Source organism: Coregonus clupeaformis, chromosome 26, assembly GCF_020615455.1.
Source record: "Coregonus clupeaformis isolate EN_2021a chromosome 26, ASM2061545v1, whole genome shotgun sequence".
NCBI classification, from domain to species: Eukaryota; Metazoa; Chordata; class Actinopteri; order Salmoniformes; family Salmonidae; genus Coregonus; species Coregonus clupeaformis.
The window spans coordinates 45,550,582-45,573,998 of record NC_059217.1 but is presented as its reverse complement, the minus strand read 5'-3'; the positions used below and the strand labels follow the sequence as shown (position 1 = coordinate 45,573,998).

General features: G+C 37.1%; 1 protein-coding gene across 1 annotated transcript in view; it reads right to left on the bottom strand.

The window, feature by feature from the left end:
- The window catches only part of LOC121540859 (very-long-chain (3R)-3-hydroxyacyl-CoA dehydratase), a 27,986-nt gene extending 4,615 nt beyond the window's left edge, over nt 1-23,371 (bottom strand). The window contains 15 exon segments of the mRNA XM_045207644.1: nt 1,143-1,265; nt 2,992-3,547; nt 5,902-5,970; nt 5,973-6,040; nt 6,182-6,288; nt 7,604-7,643; nt 7,791-7,863; nt 8,285-8,412; nt 9,080-9,190; nt 11,631-11,679; nt 11,910-11,930; nt 11,932-12,075; nt 20,666-20,739; nt 20,845-20,887; nt 23,175-23,371. Of these exon segments, the coding sequence (XP_045063579.1) occupies nt 1,143-1,265; nt 2,992-3,547; nt 5,902-5,970; nt 5,973-6,040; nt 6,182-6,288; nt 7,604-7,643; nt 7,791-7,863; nt 8,285-8,412; nt 9,080-9,190; nt 11,631-11,679; nt 11,910-11,930; nt 11,932-12,075; nt 20,666-20,739; nt 20,845-20,887; nt 23,175-23,258 (1,690 nt within the window). The 5' untranslated portion in view covers nt 23,259-23,371.
- Between the last annotated feature and the right edge of the window lie 46 nt (nt 23,372-23,417).

Genomic DNA, 23,417 nt, shown 5'->3' with positions numbered 1-23,417 from the left:
ACAATGATCCCAAACACACCGCCCGGGCAACGAAGGAGTGGCTTCGTAAGAAGCATTTCAAGGTCCTGGAGTGGCCTAGCCAGTCTCCAAATCTCAACCCCATAGAAAATCTTTGGAGGGAGTTGAAAGTCTGTGTTGCCCAGCGACAGCCCCAAAACATCACTGCTCTAGAGGAGATCTGCATGGAGGAATGGGCCAAATTACCAGCAACAGTGTGTGAAAACCTTGTGAAGACTTACAGAAAACGTTTGACCTGTCATTGCCAACAAAGGGTATTTAACAAAGTATTGAGAAACTTTTGTTATTGACCAAATACTTATTTTCCACCATAATTTGCAAATAAATTCATTAAAAATCCTACAATGTGATTTTCTGGAATTTTTTTATCGTTTTGTCTGTCATAGTTGACATGTACCTATGATGAAAATTACAGGCCTCTCTCATCTTTTTAAGTTGGAGAACTTGCACAATTGGTGGCTGACTAAATACTTTTTTCCCCCACTGTAGAGGACATAGAACAGTCTCTTACTGATGACCATGAGAGGTAGATAGATATAGAGGACATAGAACAGTCTCTTACCGATGACCATGAGAGGTAGATAGATATAGAGGACATAGAACAGACTCTTACCGATGACCATGAGAGGTAGATAGATATAGAGGACATAGAACAGTCTCTTACTGATGACCATGAGAGGTAGATAGATATAGAGGACATTGAACAGTCTCTTACTGATGACCATGAGAGGTAGATAGATATAGAGGACATAGAACAGTCTCTTACCGATGACCATGAGAGGTAGATAGATATAGAGGACATAGAACAGTCTCTTACTGATGACCATGAGAGGTAGATAGATATAGAGGACATAGAACAGTCTCTTACTGATGACCATGAGAGGTAGATAGATATAGAGGACATAGAACAGTCTCTTACTGATGACCATGAGAGGTAGATAGATATAGAGGACATAGAACAGTCTCTTACTGATGACCATGAGAGGTAGATAGATATAGAGGGACATTGAACAGTCTCTTACTGATGACCATGAGAGGTAGATAGATATAGAGGACATAGAACAGTCTCTTACCGATGACCATGAGAGGTAGATAGATATAGAGGACATAGAACAGTCTCTTACCGATGACCATGAGAGGTAGATAGATATAGAGGACATAGAACAGTCTCTTACTGATGACCATGAGAGGTAGATAGATATAGAGGACATAGAACAGTCTCTTACTGATGACCATGAGAGGTAGATAGATATACAGTGGGGGGAAAAAAGTATTTAGTCAGCCACCAATTGTGCAAGTTCTCCCACTTAAAAAAGATGAGAGGCCTGTAATTTTCATCATAGGTACACGTCAACTATGACAGACAAATTGAGAAAAAAAAATCCAGAAAATCACATTGTAGGATTTTTAATGATTTTATTTGCAAATTATGGTGGAACCTACAAACAAGCAAGATTTCTGGCTCTCACAGACCTGTAACTTCTTCTTTAAGAGGCTCCTCTGTCCTCCACTGCGTTACCTGTATTAATGGCACCTGTTTGAACTTGTTATCAGTATAAAAGACACCTGTCCACAACCTCAAACAGTCACACTCCAAACTCCACTATGGCCAAGACCAAAGAGCTGTCAAAGGACACCAGAAACAAAATTGTAGACCTGCACCAGGCTGGGAAGACTGAATCTGCAATAGGTAAGCAGCTTGGTTTGAAGAAATCAACTGTGGGAGCAATTATTAGAAAATGGAAGACATACAAGACCACTGATAATCTCCCTCGATCTGGGGCTCCACGCAAGATCTCACCCCGTGGGGTCAAAATGATCACAAGAACGTGTGAGCAAAAATCCCAGAACCACACAGGGGGACATAGTGAATGACCTGCAGAGAGCTGGGACCAAAGTAACAAAGCCTACCATCAGTAACACACTACGCCGCCAGGGACTCAAATCCTGCAGTGCAAGACGTGTCCCCCTGCTTAAGCCAGTACATGTCCAGGCCCGTCTGAAGTTTGCTAGAGTGCATTTGGATGATCCAGAAGAGGATTGGGGAGAATGTCATATGGTCAGATGAAACCAAAATAGAACTTTTTGGTAAAATCTCAACTCGCCGTGTTTGGAGGACAAAGAATGCTGAGTTGCATCCAAAGAACACCATACCTACTGTGAAGCATGGGGGTGGAAACATCATGCTTTGGGGCTGTTTTTTCTGCAAAGGGACCAGGACGACTGATCCGTGTAAAGGAAAGAATGAATGGGGCCATGTATCGTGAGATTTTGAGTGAAAACCTCCTTCCATCAGCAAGGGCATTGAAGATGAAACGTGGCTGGGTCTTTCAGCATGACAATGATCCCAAACACACCGCCCGGGCAACGAAGGAGTGGCTTCGTAAGAAGCATTTCAAGGTCCTGGAGTGTCCTAGCCAGTCTCCAAATCTCAACCCCATAGAAAATCTTTGGAGGGAGTTGAAAGTCTGTGTTGCCCAGCGACAGCCCCAAAACATCACTGCTCTAGAGGAGATCTGCATGGAGGGAATGGGCCAAAATACCAGCAACAGTGTGTGAAAACCTTGTGAAGACTTACAGAAAACGTTTGACCTGTCATTGCCAACAAAGGGTATTTAACAAAGTATTGAGAAACTTTTGTTATTGACCAAATACTTATTTTCCACCATAATTTGCAAATAAATTCATTAAAAAATCCTACAATGTGATTTTCTGGAATTTTTTTATCGTTTTTGTCTGTCATAGTTGACATGTACCTATGATGAAAATTACAGGCCTCTCTCATCTTTTTTAAGTTGGAGAACTTGCACAATTGGTGGCTGACTAAATACTTTTTTCCCCCACTGTAGAGGACATAGAACAGTCTCTTACTGATGACCATGAGAGGTAGATAGATATAGAGGACATTGAACAGTCTCTTACTGATGACCATGAGAGGTAGATAGATATAGAGGACATAGAACAGTCTCTTACCGATGACCATGAGAGGTAGATAGATATAGAGGACATAGAACAGTCTCTTACTGATGACCATGAGAGGTAGATAGATATAGAGGACATAGAACAGTCTCTTACTGATGACCATGAGAGGTAGATAGATATAGAGGACATAGAACAGTCTCTTACTGATGACCATGAGAGGTAGACAGATATAGAGGACATAGAACAGTCTCTTACTGATGACCATGAGAGGTAGATAGATATAGAGGACATAGAACAGACTCTTACCGATGACCATGAGAGGTAGATAGATATAGAGGACATAGAACAGTCTCTTACCGATGACCATGAGAGGTAGATAGATATAGAGGACATAGAACAGTCTCTTACTGATGACCATGAGAGGTAGATAGATATAGAGGACATAGAACAGTCTCTTACTGATGACCATGAGAGGTAGATAGATATAGAGGACATTGAACAGTCTCTTACCGATGACCATGAGAGGTAGATAGATATAGAGGACATAGAACAGTCTCTTACTGATGACCATGAGAGGTAGATAGATATAGAGGACATAGAACAGTCTCTACCGATGACCATGAGAGGTAGATAGATATAGAGGACATAGAACAGTCTCTACCGATGACCATGAGAGGTAGATAGATATAGAGGACATAGAACAGTCTCTTTACCGATGACCATGAGAGGTAGATAGATATAGAGGACATAGAACAGTCTCTTACTGATGACCATGAGAGGTAGATAGATATAGAGGACATAGAACAGTCTCTTACTGATGACCATGAGAGGTAGATAGATATAGAGGACATAGAACAGTCTCTCTACTGATGACCATGAGAGGTAGATAGATATACAGTGGGGGAAAAAAGTATTTAGTCAGCCACCAATTGTGCAAGTTCTCCCACTTAAAAAGATGAGAGAGGCCTGTAATTTTCATCATAGGTACACGTCAACTATGACAAACAAATTGAGAAGAAAAAATCCAGAAAATCACATTGTAGGATTTTTAATGAATTTATTTGCAAATTATGGTGGAACCTACAAACAAGCAAGATTTCTGGCTCTCACAGACCTGTAACTTCTTCTTTAAGAGGCTCCTCTGTCCTCCACTCGTTACCTGTATTAATGGCACCTGTTTGAACTTGTTATCAGTATAAAAGACACCTGTCCACAACCTCAAACAGTCACACTCCAAACTCCACTATGGCCAAGACCAAAGAGCTGTCAAAGGACACCAGAAACAAAATTGTAGACCTGCACCAGGCTGGGAAGACTGAATCTGCAATAGGTAAGCAGCTTGGTTTGAAGAAATCAACTGTGGGAGCAATTATTAGAAATGGAAGACATACAAGACCACTGATAATCTCCCTCGATCTGGGGGCTCCACGCAAGATCTCACCCCGTGGGGTCAAAATGATCACAAGAACGGTGAGCAAAAATCCCAGAACCACACGGGGGGACCTAGTGAATGACCTGCAGAGAGCTGGGACCAAAGTAACAAAGCCTACCATCAGTAACACTCGCCGCCAGGGACTCAAATCCTGCAGTGCCAGACGTGTCCCCCTGCTTAAGCCAGTACATGTCCAGGCCCGTCTGAAGTTTGCTAGAGTGCATTTGGATGATCCAGAAGAGGATTGGGAGAATGTCATATGGTCAGATGAAACCAAAATAGAACTTTTTGGTAAAATCTCAACTCCGCCGTGTTTGGAGGACAAAGAATGCTGAGTTGCATCCAAAGAACACCATACCTACTGTGAAGCATGGGGGTGGAAACATCATGCTTTGGGCTGTTTTTCTGCAAAGGGACCAGGACGACTGATCCGTAAAGGAAAGAATGAATGGGGCCATGTATCGTGAGATTTTGAGTGAAAACCTCCTTCCATCAGCAAGAGGGCATTGAAGATGAAACGTGGCTGGGTCTTTCAGCATGACAATGATCCCAAACACACCGCCCGGGCAACGAAGAGTGGCTTCGTAGAAGCATTTCAAGGTCCTGGATGGCCTAGCCAGTCTCCAAATCTCAACCCCATAGAAAATCTTTGGAGGGAGTTGAAAGTCTGTGTTGCCCAGCGACAGCCCCAAAACATCACTGCTCTAGAGGAGATCTGCATGGAGGAATGGGCCAAAATACCAGCAACAGTGTGTGAAAACCTTGTGAAGACTTACAGAAAACGTTTGACCTGTGTCATTGCCAACAAAGGGTATTTAACAAAGTATTGAGAAACTTTAGTTTATTGACCAAATACTTATTTTCCACCATAATTTGCAAATAAATTCATTAAAAAATCCTACAATGTGATTTTCTGGAATTTTTTTCTCGTTTTGTCTGTCATAGTTGACATGTACCTATGATGAAAATTACAGGCCTCTCTCATCTTTTTAAGTTGGAGAACTTGCACAATTGGTGGCTGACTAAATACTTTTTTCCCCACTGTAGAGGACATAGAACAGTCTCTTACTGATGACCATGAGAGGTAGATAGATATAGAGGACATAGAACAGTCTCTTACTGATGACCATGAGAGGTAGATAGATATAGAGGACATAGAACAGTCTCTTACTGATGACCATGAGAGGTAGAGAGATATAGAGGACATAAACAGACTCTTACTGATGACCATGAGAGGTAGATAGATATAGAGGACATAGAACAGTCTCTTACTGATGACCATGAGAGGAGTAGATAGATATAGAGGACATAGAACAGTCTCTCACCGATGACCATGAGAGGTAGATAGATATAGAGGACATAGGACAGTCTCTTACTGATGACCATGAGAGGTAGATAGATATAGAGGACATAGAACAGTCTCTTACTGATGACTATGAGAGGTAGATAGATATAGAGGACATTGAATAGTCTCTTACTGATGACCATGAGAGGTAGATAGATATAGAGGACATAGAACAGTCTCTTACCGAAGTGACCATGAGAGGTAGATAGATATAGAGGACATAGGAGAAGCTGACAGAGGAGCCCAGGCCCAGGGCTTTGGTAGAGGGATACTGAACAGTCTGCTCTGGTCAAACACTGAGATGGACTGGACCACTGCAACCGCTGGAGAGGTAGGGGGGGAGGAGAGAGAGATAACTGTTGAGTAAAGTGTTACCCAGGTATTCTGTCCATTCTTCAGGCTTCCTATTACCTAGCCTTAATATTATATACACCCCTTTGGGAAGTAAAGGTGAACTAACTCACCTTCAGCCAGCACCCCCAGAGGGTAAGGGGGTATCCAGATGGTATACCTCAGCCAGGTGATCGTCTTCCATTCTGTGTCGATACAACCCAGCATGTAGAACGGATACCTGGGGGGAGGAGTGTATTTTAATTGGAAAGAATGGCGTCTCTAGTTCAAGAACCTTCTGAAGACATAAAGTAAACCACAGATCTGTGGCAGTGTCGTGTTATAAACCAGGCTAACATCTACAGAGGAAACTGTGGACAGATAATGCCATCATGATCTTACACATTACTAACTCTGCTGAGGAAGCTTCTTGATGATCGGCCATTTTGCTTCCACATCCATGCAACACACAGTCAGCATGAATGACCCTTTATGTGCAGTAGGCTTATAATACCCACTAAACATCTCTATAGCTCCAGAGGTAGAAGACAGTAATATACCCACCTAAACATCTCTACAGCGCTCCAGAGGTAGGAAGACAGTAATATACCCACCTAAACATCTCTATAGCGCTCCAGGGGTAGAAGACAGTAATATACCCACTTAACATCTCTATAGAGCTCCAGAGGTAGAAGACAGTAATATACCCACCTAAACATCTCTACTAGCGCTCCAGAGGTAGAAGACAGTAATATACCCACCTAAACATCTCTATAGAGCTCAGGAGGTAGAAGACAGTAATATACCCACCGCTTAAACACTCTATAGCGCTCCAGAGGTAGAAGACAGTAATATACCCACCTAAACATCTCTATAGCGCTCCAGAGGTAGAAGACATTAATATACCCACCTAAACATCTCTATAGCGCTCCAGAGGTAGAAGACAGTAATATACCCACCTAAACATCTCTATAGCGCCCAGAGGTAGAAGACAGTAATATACCCACCTAAACATCTCTATAGCGCTCCAGAGGTAGAAGACAGTAATATACCCACCTAAACATCTCTATAGCGCTCCAGAGGTAGAAGACAGTAATATACCCACCTAAACATCTCTATAGCGCTCCAGAGGTAGAAGACAGTAATATACCCACCTAAACATCTCTATAGCTCCTCCAGAGGTAGAAGACACAGCAATATACCCACCTAAACATCTCTATAGCGCTCAGAGGTAGAAGACAGTAATATACCCCACCTAAACATCTCTACAGCGCTCCAGAGGTAGAAGACAGTAATATACCCACCTAAACATCTCTATAGCGCTCCAGAGGTAGAAGACAGTAATATACCCACTGGCTTAACATCTCTACAGCGCTCCAGAGGTAGAAGACAGTAATATACCCACCTAAACATCTCTATAGCGCTCCAGAGGTAGGAAGACAGTAATATACCCACCTAAACATCTCTATAGCGCTCCAGAGGGTAGAAGACAGTAATATACCCACCTAAAACATCTCTATAGCGCCCAGAGGTAGAAGAGACAGTAATATACCCACCTAAACATCTCTATAGCGCTCCAGAGGTAGAAGACAGTAATATACCCACCTAAACATCTCATAGAGCTCCAGAGGTAGAAGACAGTAATATACCCACCTAAACATCTCTATAGCGCTCCAGGAGAGGTAGAAGACAGTAATATACCCACCTAACATCTCTATAGAGCTCCAGAGGTAGAAGACGAAGAAACCACTGCTTTGTTGTGCATCTCATCCAGGCTGCCGAAGATGATGAAGAGGATGAAGTTCCTACCAACCACCTGGAAATGAAGAACACCACAGTACACAGACTGACAGACAGACGTGTACTCCACAGTACACAGAGTCACACAAACACCAGACAGGACTGACAGACAGATGTGTACTCCCCAGTACACAGAGTCACAAACACCAGACAGACTGACAGACAGACGTGTACTCCACAGTACACAGAATATTGTTTTACAAAAATACAATTGTATAGAATGTTAGGAAAATAATTGTATAATTTATTTTTTTTAAACAACAAAACTTTAGTAACACCTAATAACAATTTAATGAATAAGCCATTATAAAATGCTTCTAGATACTTAAAGGGGAAAGTATTGCGGAGTATGATGACTGCCTGTGTTCCAAGACACAGCCGGTGTTGAAATGAAAATGGTTAGATTCAAAGTAGTGTCCCTGAACACAGGACAGCACCTGTATGAAAGCAGGAACCACCGCAGTCTCGACCACTCCAAACATAGCGTTGAGCACTTCTACACTGGCTAATATTTGGCAGAAAAACATCACGTCCGAGATGGTGTAGAATGTGTCATAGAGAGAATCTGAAAGGAGAGAACAGTTGAAAATATGTCATGCCGTGTTTTTCACTGCAACACAGAGTTTACAATTTACAGTTGTCTTAAGATTTCTTTCTGAACAATAATAACCTGGGTTGCCAGTTAGTTTCTCTCACATTGCAAACTCCTTATCAGAGCAGCTAGACTTGCACCCAGTATAAAGAGTCTGACTGAAGTGATTCACCTTGTCCCAGTATAAAGAGTCTGACTGAAGTGATTCACCTTGTCCCAGTATAAAGAGTCTGACTGAAGTGATTCACCTTGTCCCAGTATAAAGAATCTGATGGTCATGTCTAACTGAAGTGATTCACCTTGTCCCAGATAAAGAGTCTGATGGTCATGCTTAACTGAAGGTGATTCACCTTGTCCCAGTATAAAGAGTCTGACGGTCATGTCTAACTGAAGTGATTCACCTTGTCCCAGTATAAAGAGTCTGACTAAGGATTCACCTTGTCCCAGTATAAAGAGTCTGACTGAAGTGATTCACCTTGTCCCAGTATAAAGAGTCTGACGGTCATGTCTAACTGAAGTGATTCACCTTGTCCCAGTATAAAGAGTCTGACTGAAGTGATTCACCTTGTCCCAGTATAAAGAGTCTGACTGAAGTGATTCACCTTGTCCCAGTATAAAGAGTCTAACTGAAGTGATTCACCTTGTCCCAGTACAATGAGTCTGATGGTCATGTTGACAAAGATCCAGGAGAAGCCCAAGAACTGAACCAGGTTATAGGTGAACAGAAAACCTTTCTTCAGAGTGATGAACGCTGGGAACACATTCACAACATAGGTCACATGTCACATTCTCTGCCCTTGAACATTTCTTCCAAAGAAGCATGTTATACTCACAGTCCTCTGGCAGCCTTCAACTTGTTAAATACCGTTTTTTATACTCACAGTCCTCTGGCAGCCTTCAACTTGTTAAATACCGTTTTTTATACTCACAGTCCCCTGGCAGCCTTCAACTTGTTAAATACCGTTTTTTATACTCACAGTCCTCTGGCAGCCTTCAACTTGTTAAAACCGTTTTTATACTCACAGTCCTCTGGCAGCCTTCAACTTGTTAAATACCGTTTTTTATACTCACAGTCCCCTGGCAGCCTTCAACTTGTTAAATACAGTTTTTATACTCACAGTCCTCTGGCAGCCTTCCAACTTGTTAAATACAGTTTTTTATACTCACAGTCCTCAACTTGTTAAATACCGCTTTTTTATACTCACAGTCCTCTGGCAGCCTTCAACTTGTTAAATACAGTTTATTATACTCTCACAGTCCTCTGGCAGCCTTCAACTTGTTAAATACCGTTTTTTATACTCACAGTCCTCTGGCAGCCTTCAACTTGTTAAATACTGTTTTTTATACTCACAGTCCTCAACTTGTTAAATACCGTTTTTTATACTCACAGTCCTCTGGCAGCCTTCAACTTGTTAAATACCGTTTTTTATACTCACAGTCCTCAACTTGTTAAATACAGTTTATTATACTCACAGTCCTCTGGCAGCCTTCAACTTGTTAAATACCGTTTTTTATACTCACAGTCCCCTGGCAGCCTTCAACTTGTTAAATACCGTTTTTATACTCACAGTCCTCTGGCAGCCTTCAACTTGTTAAATACAGTTTTTTATACTCACAGTCCTCTGGCAGCCTTCAACTTGTTAAATACTGTTTTTTATACTCACAGTCCTCTGGCAGCCTTCAACTTGTTAAATAACCGTTTTTATACTCACAGTCCTCTGGCAGCCTTCAACTTGTTAAATACCGTTTTTTATACTCACAGTCCTCTGGCAGCCTTCAACTTGTTAAATACAGTTTTTATACTCACAGTCCTCTGGCAGCCTTCAACTTGTTAAATACCGTTTTTTATACTCACAGTCCTCTGCAGCCTTCAACTTGTTAAATACCGTTTTTATACTCACAGTCCTCTGGCAGCCTTCAACTTGTTAAATACAGTTTTTTATACTCACAGTCCTCTGGCAGCCTTCAACTTGTTAAATACAGTTTTTTATACTCACAGTCCTCTGGCAGCCTTCAACTTGTTAAATACCGTTTTTTATACTCACAGTCCTCTGGCATCCTTCAACTTGTTAAATACAGTTTTTTATACTCACAGTCCTCTGGCAGCCTTCAACTTGTTAAATACAGTTTTTTATACTCACAGTCCTCTGGCAGCCTTCAACTTGTTAAATACCGTTTTTATACTCACAGTCCTCTGGCAGCCTTCAACTTGTTAAATACCGTTTTATACTCACAGTCCTCTGGCAGCCTTCAACTTGTTAAATACCGTTTTTTAGTACTCACAGTCCCCTGGCAGCCTTCAACTTGTTAAATACAGTTTTTTATACTCACAGTCCTCTGGGCAGCCTTCAACTTGTTAAATACCGTTTTTTATACTCACAGTCCTCAACTTGTTAAATACCGTTTTTTATACTCACAGTCCTCTGGCAGCCTTCAACTTGTTAAATACCGTTTTTTATACTCACAGTCCTCTGGCAGCCTTCAACTTGTTAAATACCGTTTTTTATACTCACAGTCCTCTGGCAGCCTTCAACTTGTTAAATACCGTTTTTTATACTCACAGTCCTCTGGCAGCCTTCAACTTGTTAAATACCGTTTTTTAAACTCACAGTCCTCTGGCAGCCTTCAACTTGTTAAATACCGTTTTTTAAACTCACAGTCCTCTGGCAGCCTTCAACTTGTTAAATACCGTTTTTTAAACTCACAGTCCTCTGGCAGCCCCTTCAACTTGTTAAATACTGTTTTTTTAAACTCACAGTCCTCTGGCAGCCTTCCAACTTGTTAAATACCGTTTTTTAAACTCACAGTCCTCTGGCAGCCTTCAACTTGTTAAATACCGTTTTTTATACTCACAGTCCTCTGGCAGCCTTCAACTTGTTAAATACAGTTTTTTATACTCACAGTCCCCTGGCAGCCTTCAACTTGTTAAATACCGTTTTTTAAACTCACAGTCCTCTGGCAGCCTTCAACTTGTTAAATACAGTTTTTATATCTCCACAGTCCCCCTGGCAGCCTTCAACTTGTTAAATACCGTTTTTTAAACTCACAGTCCTCTCAGCAGCCTTCAACTTGTTAAATACCGTTTTTTAAACTCACAGTCCTCTGGCAGCCTTCAACTTGTTAAATACAGTTTTTAAACTCTCAGTCCTCTGGCAGCCTTCAACTTGTTAAATACAGTTTTTTATACTCACAGTCCTCTGGCACCCTTGACTCCATGTTCAGTCGGATCTTTTTCTCCTCCTGAAAAAGTTACCACAGAATACACAATTAATATATATACACAGCAAATATGTAATATATTGTTATAAATAAATAATATAACATATAAATATGAAATTATCACTGTCACAATGTGCTATGCTTGATGCTCTTCCCCCACCGTAGAGACAGACAGGCAGAGCTGGTGTTGTCTCACTCTCTCATTAATGAGCTGTATCCGCTGTAATAACATGAATAGTACAGGACGTTACCTTCTCCCGTAGCTCCATCTCAAAGGTCAGACTCGTCCATCCAGCGGTCGAAGTCAGGAGCCAGGAACAGAGGTTTCTTCTCCTGCAGGGTGAGTCTGTCCCACCAGCCGCTCAGCTGCTTACGGACTGTGATGTTCACCTGGCGCTGGGTCGACCTGTGACTCACCTGGAGAACACACGACATCTATTAGCTTACAACAACCACACACACACACACACACCACACAGTCACATCCATTAGCTTACAACAACCACGCTCATTTTCCAAATACTAGTATGGAAATTAATCTGTGAGACAACCACTCTATACATGTACATATCTACATCACTACACTGTACATATCTACATAATTATACTGCACTCTATACATGTACATCTACATCATTATACTGTACTCTATACATGCACATATTTACATCATTAGCAATGGCTCTGATGAGTAAATTGTAAATGCAAAAGCAGACATGAAAAGAGTTAAATGAATGGTTCAGTAATCATTAATATCTTCTGGTTTATTATTATTCAGAATAGTCCATCTAGTAAACAGTCTATTATTATTCAGAATAGTCCATCTAGTAAACACAGTCTATTATTATTCAGAATAGTCCATCTAGTAAACACAGTCTATTATTATTATTCAGAATAGTCCATCTAGTAAACACAGTCTATTATTATTATTCAGAATAGTCCATCTAGTAAACACAGTCTATTATTATTATTATTCAGAATAGTCCATCTAGTAAACACAGTCTATTATTATTATTCAGAATAGTCCATCTAGTAAACACAGTCTATTATTATTATTCAGAATAGTCCATCTAGTAAACACAGTCTATTATTATTATTCAGAATAGTCCATCTAGTAAACACAGTCTATTATTATTCAGAATAGTCCATCTAGTAAACACAGTCTATTATTATTCAGAATAGTCCATCTAGTAAACACAGTCTATTATTATTATTCAGAATAGTCCATCTAGTAAACACAGTCTATTATTTCAGAATAGTCCATCTAGTAAACACAGTCTATTATTATTATTCAGAATAGTCCGTCTAGTAAACACAGTCTATTATTATTCAGAATAGTCCATCTAGTAAACAGTCTATTATTATTCAGAATAGTCCATCTAGTAAACACAGTCTATTATTATTCAGAATAGTCCATCTAGTAAACACAGTCTATTATTATTCAGAATAGTCCATCTAGTAAACACAGTCTATTATTATTCAGAATAGTCCATCTAGTAAACACGGTCTATTATTATTCAGAATAGTCCATCTAGTAAACACAGTCTATTATTATTCAGGATAGTCCATCTAGAAAACACAGTCTATTATTATTCAGAATAGTCCATCTAGTAAACACAGTCTATTTTTATTATTCAGAATAGTCCATCTAGTAAACACAGTCTATTATTATTCAGAATAGTCCATCTAGTAAACACAGTCTATTATTATTCAGAATAGTCCATCTAGTAAACACAGTCTATTATTATTCAGAATAGTCCATCTAGTAAACACAGTCTATTATTATTATTCAGAATAGTAAACACAGTCTATTATTATTCAGAATAGTCCATCTAGTAAACACAGTCTATTATTATTCAGAATAGTCCATCTAGTAAACACAGTCTATTATTATTCAGAATAGTCCATCTAGTAAACATAGTCTATTATTATTCAAGAATAGTCCATCTAGTAAACACAGTCTATTATTATTATTCAGAATAGTCCAGTCTAGTAAACACAGTCTATTATTATTCAGAATAGTCCATCTAGTAAACACAGTCTATTATTATTCAGAATAGTCCATCTAGTAAACATAGTCTATTATTATTCAGAATAGTCCATCTAGTAAACACAGTCTATTATTATTCAGAATAGTCCATCTAGTAAACATAGTCTATTATTATTCAGAATAGTCCATCTAGTAAACATAGTCTATTATTATTCAGAATAGTCCATCTAGTAAACACAGTCTATTATTATTATTCAGAATAGTCCATCTAGTAAACACAGTCTATTATTATTCAGAATAGTCCATCTAGTAAACACAGTCTATTATTATTCAGAATAGTCCATCTAGTAAACACAGTCTATTATTATTATTCAGTATAGTCCATCTAGTAAACACAGTCTATTATTATTCAGAATAGTCCATCTAGTAAACACAGTCTATTATTATTATTCAGGATAGTCCATCTAGTAAACACAGTCTATTATTATTATTCAGAATAGTCCATCTAGTAAACACAGTCTATTATTATTCAGAATAGTCCATCTAGTAAACACAGTCTATTATTATTATTCAGAATAGTCCATCTAGTAAACACAGTCTATTATTATTCAGAATAGTCCATCTAGTAAACACAGTCTATTATTATTATTCAGAATAGTCCATCTAGTAAACACAGTCTATTATTATTCAGAATAGTCCATCTAGTAAACACAGTCTATTATTATTATTCAGAATAGTCCATCTAGTAAACACAGTCTATTATTATTCAGAATAGTCCATCTAGTAAACACATTCTATTATTATTCAGAATAGTCCATCTAGTAAACACAGTCTATTATTATTATTCAGAATAGTAAACACAGTCTATTATTATTCAGAATAGTCCATCTAGTAAACACAGTCTATTATTATTCAGAATAGTCCATCTTGTAAACACAGTCTATTATTATTCAGAATAGTCCATCTAGTAAACACAGTCTATTATTATTATTCAGAATAGTCCATCTAGTAAACACAGTCTATTATTATTATTCAGGATAGTCCATCTAGTAAACACAGTCTATTATTATTCAGAATAGTCCATCTAGTAAACACAGTCTATTATTATTCAGAATAGTCCATCTAGTAAACACAGTCTATTATTATTTTCAGAATAGTCCATCTAGTAAACACAGTCTATTATTATTCAGAATAGTCCATCTAGTAAACACAGTCTATTATTATTCAGAATAGTCCATCTAGTAAACACAGTCTATTATTATTATTCAGAATAGTCGAAACACAGTCTATTATTATTCAGAATAGTCCATCTAGTAAACACAGTCTATTATTATTCAGAATAGTCCATCTAGTAAACACAGTCTATTATTATTCAGAATAGTCCATCTAGTAAACACAGTCTATTATTATTATTCAGAATAGTAAACACAGTCTATTATTATTCAGAATAGTCCATCTAGTAAACACAGTCTATTATTATTCAGAATAGTCCATCTAGTAAACACAGTCTATTATTATTATTCAGAATAGTCCATCTAGTAAACACAGTCTATTATTATTCAGAATAGTCCATCTAGTAAACACAGTCTATTATTATTCAGAATAGTCCATCTAGTAAACATAGTCTATTATTATTCAGAATAGTCCATCTAGTAAACACAGTCTATTATTATTCAGAATAGTCCATCTAGTAAACATAGTCTATTATTATTCAGAATAGTCCATCTAGTAAACATAGTCTATTATTATTCAGAATAGTCCATCTAGTAAACACAGTCTATTATTATTATTCAGAATAGTCCATCTAGTAAACACAGTCTATTATTATTCAGAATAGTCCATCTAGTAAACACAGTCTATTATTATTCAGAATAGTCCATCTAGTAAACACAGTCTATTATTATTATTCAGAATAGTCCATCTAGTAAACACAGTCTATTATTATTATTCAGTATAGTCCATCTAGTAAACACAGTCTATTATTATTACAGAATAGTCCATCTAGTAAACACAGTCTATTATTATTATTCAGGATAGTCCATCTAGTAAACACAGTCTATTATTATTATTCAGAATAGTCCATCTAGTAAACACAGTCTATTATTATTCAGAATAGTCCATCTAGTAAACACAGTCTATTATTATTATTCAGAATAGTCCATCTAGTAAACACAGTCTATTATTATTCAGAATAGTCCATCTAGTAAACACAGTCTATTATTATTCAGAATAGTCCATCTAGTAAACACAGTCTATTATTATTCAGAATAGTCCATCTAGTAAACACAGTCTATTATTATTATTCAGAATAGTCCATCTAGTAAACACAGTCTATTATTATTCAGAATAGTCCATCTAGTAAACACAGTCTATTATTATTCAGAATAGTCCATCTAGTAAACACAGTCTATTATTATTCAGAATAGTCCATCTAGTAAACACAGTCTGTTATTATTCAGAATAGTCCATCTAGTAAACACAGTCTATTATTATTATTCAGAATAGTCCATCTAGTAAACACAGTCTATTATTATTCAGGATAGTCCATCTAGTAAACACAGTCTATTATTATTCAGAATAGTCCATCTAGTAAACACAGTCTATTATTATTCAGAATAGTCCATCTAGTAAACACAGTCTATTATTATTATTCAGAATAGTCCATCTAGTAAACACAGTCTATTATTATTCAGAATAGTCCATCTAGTAAACACAGTCTATTATTATTATTCAGAATAGTCCATCTAGTAAACACAGTCTATTATTATTCAGAATAGTCCATCTAGTAAACACAGTCTATTATTATTCAGAATAGTCCATCTAGTAAACACAGTCTATTATTATTCAGGATAGTCCATCTAGAAAACACAGTCTATTATTATTCAGAATAGTCCATCTAGTAAACACAGTCTATTTTTATTATTCAGAATAGTCCATCTAGTAAACAGTCTATTATTATTCAGAATAGTCCATCTAGTAAACACAGTCTATTATTATTCAGAATAGTCCATCTAGTAAACACAGTCTATTATTATTCAGAATAGTCCATCTAGTAAACACAGTCTATTATTATTCAGAATAGTCCTAAACACAGTCTATTATTATTCAGAATAGTCCATCTAGTAAACACAGTCTATTATTATTCAGAATAGTCCATCTAGTAAACACAGTCTATTATTATTCAGAATAGTCCATCTAGTAAACATAGTCTATTATTATTCAGAATAGTCCATCTAGTAAACACAGTCTATTATTATTATTCAGAATAGTCCATCTAGTAAACACAGTCTATTATTATTCAGAATAGTCCATCTAGTAAACACAGTCTATTATTATTCAGAATAGTCCATCTAGTAAACATAGTCTATTATTATTATCAGAATAGTCCATCTAGTAAACACAGTCTATTATTATTATTCAGAATAGTCCATCTAGTAAACACAGTCTATTATTATTCAGAATAGTCCATCTAGTAAACACAGTCTATTATTATTATCAGGATAGTCCATCTAGTAAACACAGTCTATTATTATTATTCAGAATAGTCCATCTAGTAAACACATTCTATTATTATTCAGAATAGTCCATCTAGTAAACACAGTCTATTATTATTTCAGAATAGTCCATCTAGTAAACACAGTCTATTATTATTATTCAGAATAGTCCATCTAGTAAACACAGTCTATTATTATTATTCAGTATAGTCCATCTAGTAAACACAGTCTATTATTATTCAGAATAGTCCATCTAGTAAACACAGTCTATTATTATTCAGGATAGTCCATCTAGTAAACACAGTCTATTATTATTATTCAGAATAGTCCATCTTAAACACATTCTATTATTATTCAGAATAGTCCATCTAGTAAACACAGTCTATTATTATTATTCAGAATAGTCCATCTAGTAAACACAGTCTATTATTATTATTCAGAATAGTCCATCTAGTAAACACAGTCTATTATTATTATTCAGGATAGTCCATCTAGTAAACACAGTCTATTATTATTCAGAATAGTCCATCTAGTAAACACAGTCTATTATTATTCAGAATAGTCCATCTAGTAAACACAGTCTATTATTATTATTCAGAATAGTAAACACAGTCTATTATTATTCAGAATAGTCCATCTAGTAAACACAGTCTATTATTATTCAGAATAGTCCATCTAGTAAACACAGTCTATTATTATTCAGAATAGTCCATCTAGTAAACACAGTCTATTATTATTTTCAGGATAGTCCATCTAGTAAACACAGTCTATTATTATTCAGGATAGTCCATCTAGTAAACACAGTCTATTATTATTCAGAATAGTCCATCTAGTAAACACAGTCTATTATTATTATTCAGAATAGTCCATCTAGTAAACACAGTCTATTATTATTCAGAATAGTCCATCTAGTAAACACAGTCTATTATTATTATTCAGAATAGTCCATCTAGTAAACACAGTCTATTATTATTCAGAATAGTCCATCTAGTAAACACAGTCTATTATTATTCAGAATAGTCCTCAAACACAGTCTATTATTATTCAGGATAGTCCATCTAGAAAACACAGTCTATTATTATTCAGAATAGTCCATCTAGTAAACACAGTCTATTTTTATTATTCAGAATAGTCCATCTAGTAAACATGTCTATTATTATTCAGAATAGTCCATCTAGTAAACACAGTCTATTATTATTTCCAGAATAGTCCATCTAGTAAACACAGTCTATTATTATTCAGAATAGTCCATCTAGTAAACACAGTCTATTATTATTATTCAGAATAGTCCAAACACAGTCTATTATTTCAGAATAGTCCATCTAGTAAACACAGTCTATTATTATTCAGAATAGTCCATCTAGTAAACACAGTCTATTATTATTCAGAATAGTCCATCTAGTAAACATAGTCTATTATTATTCAGAATAGTCCATCTAGTAAACACAGTCTATTATTATTATTCAGAATAGTCCATCTAGTAAACACAGTCTATTATTATTCAGAATAGTCCATCTAGTAAACACAGTCTATTATTATTCAGAATAGTCCATCTAGTAAACACAGTCTATTATTATTATTCAGAATAGTCCATCTAGTAAACACAGTCTATTATTATTTTCAGAATAGTCCATCTAGTAAACACAGTCTATTATTATTCAGAATAGTCCATCTAGTAAACACAGTCTATTATTATTCAGAATAGTCCATCTAGTAAACACAGTCTATTATTATTATTCAGAATAGTCCATCTAGTAAACACAGTCTATTATTATTCAGAATAGTCCATCTAGTAAACACAGTCTATTATTATTCAGAATAGTCCATCTAGTAAACACAGTCTATTATTATTATTCAGAATAGTCCATCTAGTAAACACAGTCTATTATTATTCAGTATAGTCCATCTAGTAAACACAGTCTATTATTATTCAGAATAGTCCATCTAGTAAACACAGTCTATTATTATTATTCAGGATAGTCCATCTAGTAAACACAGTCTATTATTATTATTCAGAATAGTCCATCTAGTAAACACAGTCTATTATTATTCAGAATAGTCCATCTAGTAAACACAGTCTATTATTATTATTCAGAATAGTCCATCTAGTAAACACAGTCTATTATTATTCAGAATAGTCCATCTAGTAAACACAGTCTATTATTATTATTCAGAATAGTCCATCTAGTAAACACAGTCTATTATTATTCAGAATAGTCCATCTAGTAAACACAGTCTATTATTATTATTCAGAATAGTCCATCTAGTAAACACAGTCTATTATTATTCAGAATAGTCCATCTAGTAAACACAGTCTATTATTATTATTCAGAATAGTCCATCTAGTAAACACAGTCTATTATTATTCAGAATAGTCCATCTAGTAAACACAGTCTATTATTATTATTCAGAATAGTAAACACAGTCTATTATTATTCAGAATAGTCCATCTAGTAAACACAGTCTATTATTATTCAGAATAGTCCATCTAGTAAACACAGTCTATTATTATTATTCAGAATAGTCCATCTAGTAAACACAGTCTATTATTATTATTCAGGATAGTCCATCTAGTAAACACAGTCTATTATTATTCAGAATAGTCCATCTAGTAAACACAGTCTATTATTATTCAGAATAGTCCATCTAGTAAACACAGTCTATTATTATTATTCAGAATAGTCCATCTAGTAAACACAGTCTATTATTATTCAGAATAGTCCATCTAGTAAACACAGTCTATTATTATTATTCAGAATAGTAGAACAGTCTATTATTATTCAGAATAGTCCATCTAGTAAACACAGTCTATTATTATTCAGAATAGTCCATCTAGTAAACACAGTCTATTATTATTATTCAGAATAGTCCATCTAGTAAACACAGTCTATTATTATTCAGAATAGTCCATCTAGTAAACACAGTCTATTATTATTCAGAATAGTCCATCTAGTAAACACAGTCTATTATTATTATTCAGAATAGTCCATCTAGTAAACACAGTCTATTATTATTCAGAATAGTCCATCTAGTAAACACAGTCTATTGTTATTATTCAGAATAGTCCATCTAGTAAACACAGTCTATTATTATTATTCAGAATAGTCCATCTAGTAAACACAGTCTATTATTATTATTCAGAATAGTCCATCTAGTAAACACAGTCTATTATTATTCAGAATAGTCCATCTAGTAAACACAGTCTATTATTATTCAGAATAGTCCATCTAGTAAACACAGTCTATTATTATTCAGAATAGTCCATCTAGTAAACACAGTCTATTATTATTCAGAATAGTCCATCTAGTAAACACAGTCTATTATTATTCAGAATAGTCCATCTAGTAAACACAGTCTATTATTATTATTCAGAATAGTCCATCTAGTAAACACAGTCTATTATTATTCAGAATAGTCCATCTAGTAAACACAGTCTATTATTATTATTCAGAATAGTCCATCTAGTAAACACAGTCTATTATTATTCAGAATAGTCCATCTAGTAAACACAGTCAAACAGTACCTCTGTCTTCACAGCATTAAGAAATGGCAGACTAAACTCATAATCATTTTCTCCTCTTGCTCCATGACCCTGGGCTGGAAACAAACAAAACAAAGGGATCATTCGTTCCTGCTTCAAAGCCATGCACTAGTGGTAGATGTGTCTTCTAGTGGAAAATACTGTAGTAAAGAAAAACGTACCCCTGAATCGGAGGACATTATCATGTACGCTGATGTCAAGATTCTGCAAGAGAAGGAAGAGAGGTCAGTACAGATTACATTATGACTTAAAGTTGCCCCCATCAGACTCTCACAAAGTGCATACAAGTGCTGATACTTGAGCTCTCTAGGGGTAAATCATTTTCAAAGGAAGGTGTGCAAATGGTACTTTTAAAATGTAATAATATTAGGCTACTGGTTTGTGTTCTTAGTTTCACTGACCAGTGTTTACAAGTCGATGCAAATGCAACCAGCCAGGACTCGTTATTAGCCCCTAGTCTATCTGTGAAGAGGAAGTGTTGCTATGTTGAAACCCTATCTTCAACCACCATCTCCATGAACATAAGATGTAAACAATACTGATGTTATCTACCACCTATGAAGAAGCCTGCTAGCCACTCTGAAGAAGCCTGCTAGCCTCTGAAGAAGCCTGCTAGCCTCTGAAGAAGCCTGCTAGCCTCTCTGAAGAAGCCTGCTAGCCTCTCTGAAGAAGCCTGCTAGCCTCTCTGAAGAAGCCTGCTAGCCTCTGAAGAAGCCTGCTGGCCTCTGAAGAAGCCTGCTAGCCTCTCTGAAGAAGCCTGCTAGCCTCTCTGAAGAAGCCTGCTAGCCTCTCTGAAGAATCCTGCTAGCCTCTCTGAAGAAGCCTGCTAGCCTCTCTGAAGAAGCCTGCTAGCCTCTCTGAAGAAGCCTGCTAGCCTCTGAAGAAGCCTGCTAGCCTCTCTGAAGAAGCCTGCTAGCCTCTGAAGAAGCCTGCTAGCCTCTCTGAAGAAGCCTGCTAGCCACTGAAGAAGCCTGCTAGTCTCTGAAGAAGCCTGCTAGCCTCTGAAGAAGCCTGCTAGCCTCTGAAGAAGCCTGCTAGCCTCTGAAGAAGCCTGCTAGCCACTCACACAGCTGAAGGTGGATATGAGTCTTGGAACGATCTGTCCATCTATGTCTGATGGTTTAGTAACAACCTTCTAAACATGTCACTCAGTTTGGAATAAATCCAGAGACTATGCCTGCTGTCCATTTCCTCTGTCGGCTGGACTCCTGTGCAGGGTTGGGCTCAATTCCATTTCAATTCATAAAGTAAACCAAATTCCAATTCCATTTTCTTCATTGAAAAGCATTGAAGGTGCTCATTTGCATGAAACCAATCCCTTCCAGAACAGCAGGCGTTGCACCTGTTAATCCGTTCACCTGCTAGAAAACCAAAACCTCCATTGTTCAGAGAAATTGCTATTTTAGAGCATGACTGATGCAAACATCCCATTTAGTGGTAATTTAGAGCATGACTGATGCAAACATCCCATTTAGTGGTAATTTAGAGCATGACTGATGCAAACATCCCATTTAGTGGTAATTCATGAATGTGTAATTAATACAGATACCAAAAGACAGTTCCTTATCATTTGATCCCAAACCTCTATTAAATGTTGTGTGTGTGTGTGTGCGTGCGTATGTGTGTGTGTGCGTGTGCGTATGTGTGTGTGTGTATGTGTGGTCCAGATAGCATGGATCATCCTCTCCTCTGATCTCCAGTTCAGCCTGACCATCAAACCTCTTATAACGAACACTCTGCACAGTGACTCAGTTATTATGGATACATCACAGTGACTCAGTTAATATGGATACACCACAGTGACTCAGTTATTATGGATACACCACAGTGACTCAGTTAATATGGATACACCACAGTGACTCAGTTATTATGGATACACCACAGTGACTCAGTTATTATGGATACACCACAGTGACTCAGTTAATATGGATACATCACAGTGACTCAGTTATTATGGATACACCACAGTGACTCAGTTATTATGGATACATCACAGTGACTCAGTTATTATGGATACATTTACATTTACATTTGAGTCATTTAGCAGACACTCTTATCCAGAGCGACTTACAGGAGCAATTAGGGTTAAGTGCCTTGCTCAAGGGCACATCGAACTAATTTTTCACCTAGTCAGCTCGGGGATTAGAACCAGCGACCTTTCAGTTACTGGCACAACGCTCTTAACCACTAAGCTACCTGCCCCCCCACCACAGTGACTCAGTTATTATGGATCACATCATTCTCAGAAACACAAACATACAATTGTATTTATATTCTATTATTTGCTATTACGCAATGATTGCCTACTCAGTCACAAGTTTCAGTAGGCCTATACCCAACGTTAGGGATAAATCCTCATGCAAAGGGTCGATTCTCAATCCAATGTGAACTTCGGAAACCTGGTGATGAATATAGCGCGCAAGATAAACCACTGCAGATTTGTGAGCGGTTAATGTATTGCCTCCGGGTGACAGGTCCTCTCTCCACTCACCTGCGCATCAATCAGCTCCACTCGCAGGTAGATGTCCTCATGCCGCTGAGCCCAGTACACGTGAGGAGTCAACGTCTGCTGCATCGCACCTGATGAGAATGTCAGCACAATTCACGAAATTCATGAAATCCTTACAATAACATGCCAGACGGTGTGTCTCTTCCTGGCGTAAGCCGTTGAAAACTAGAATATTCTGTGAGACCAGCGTGCGCGTTCAGGTTAACGTCGTTACGTTACGGGCTC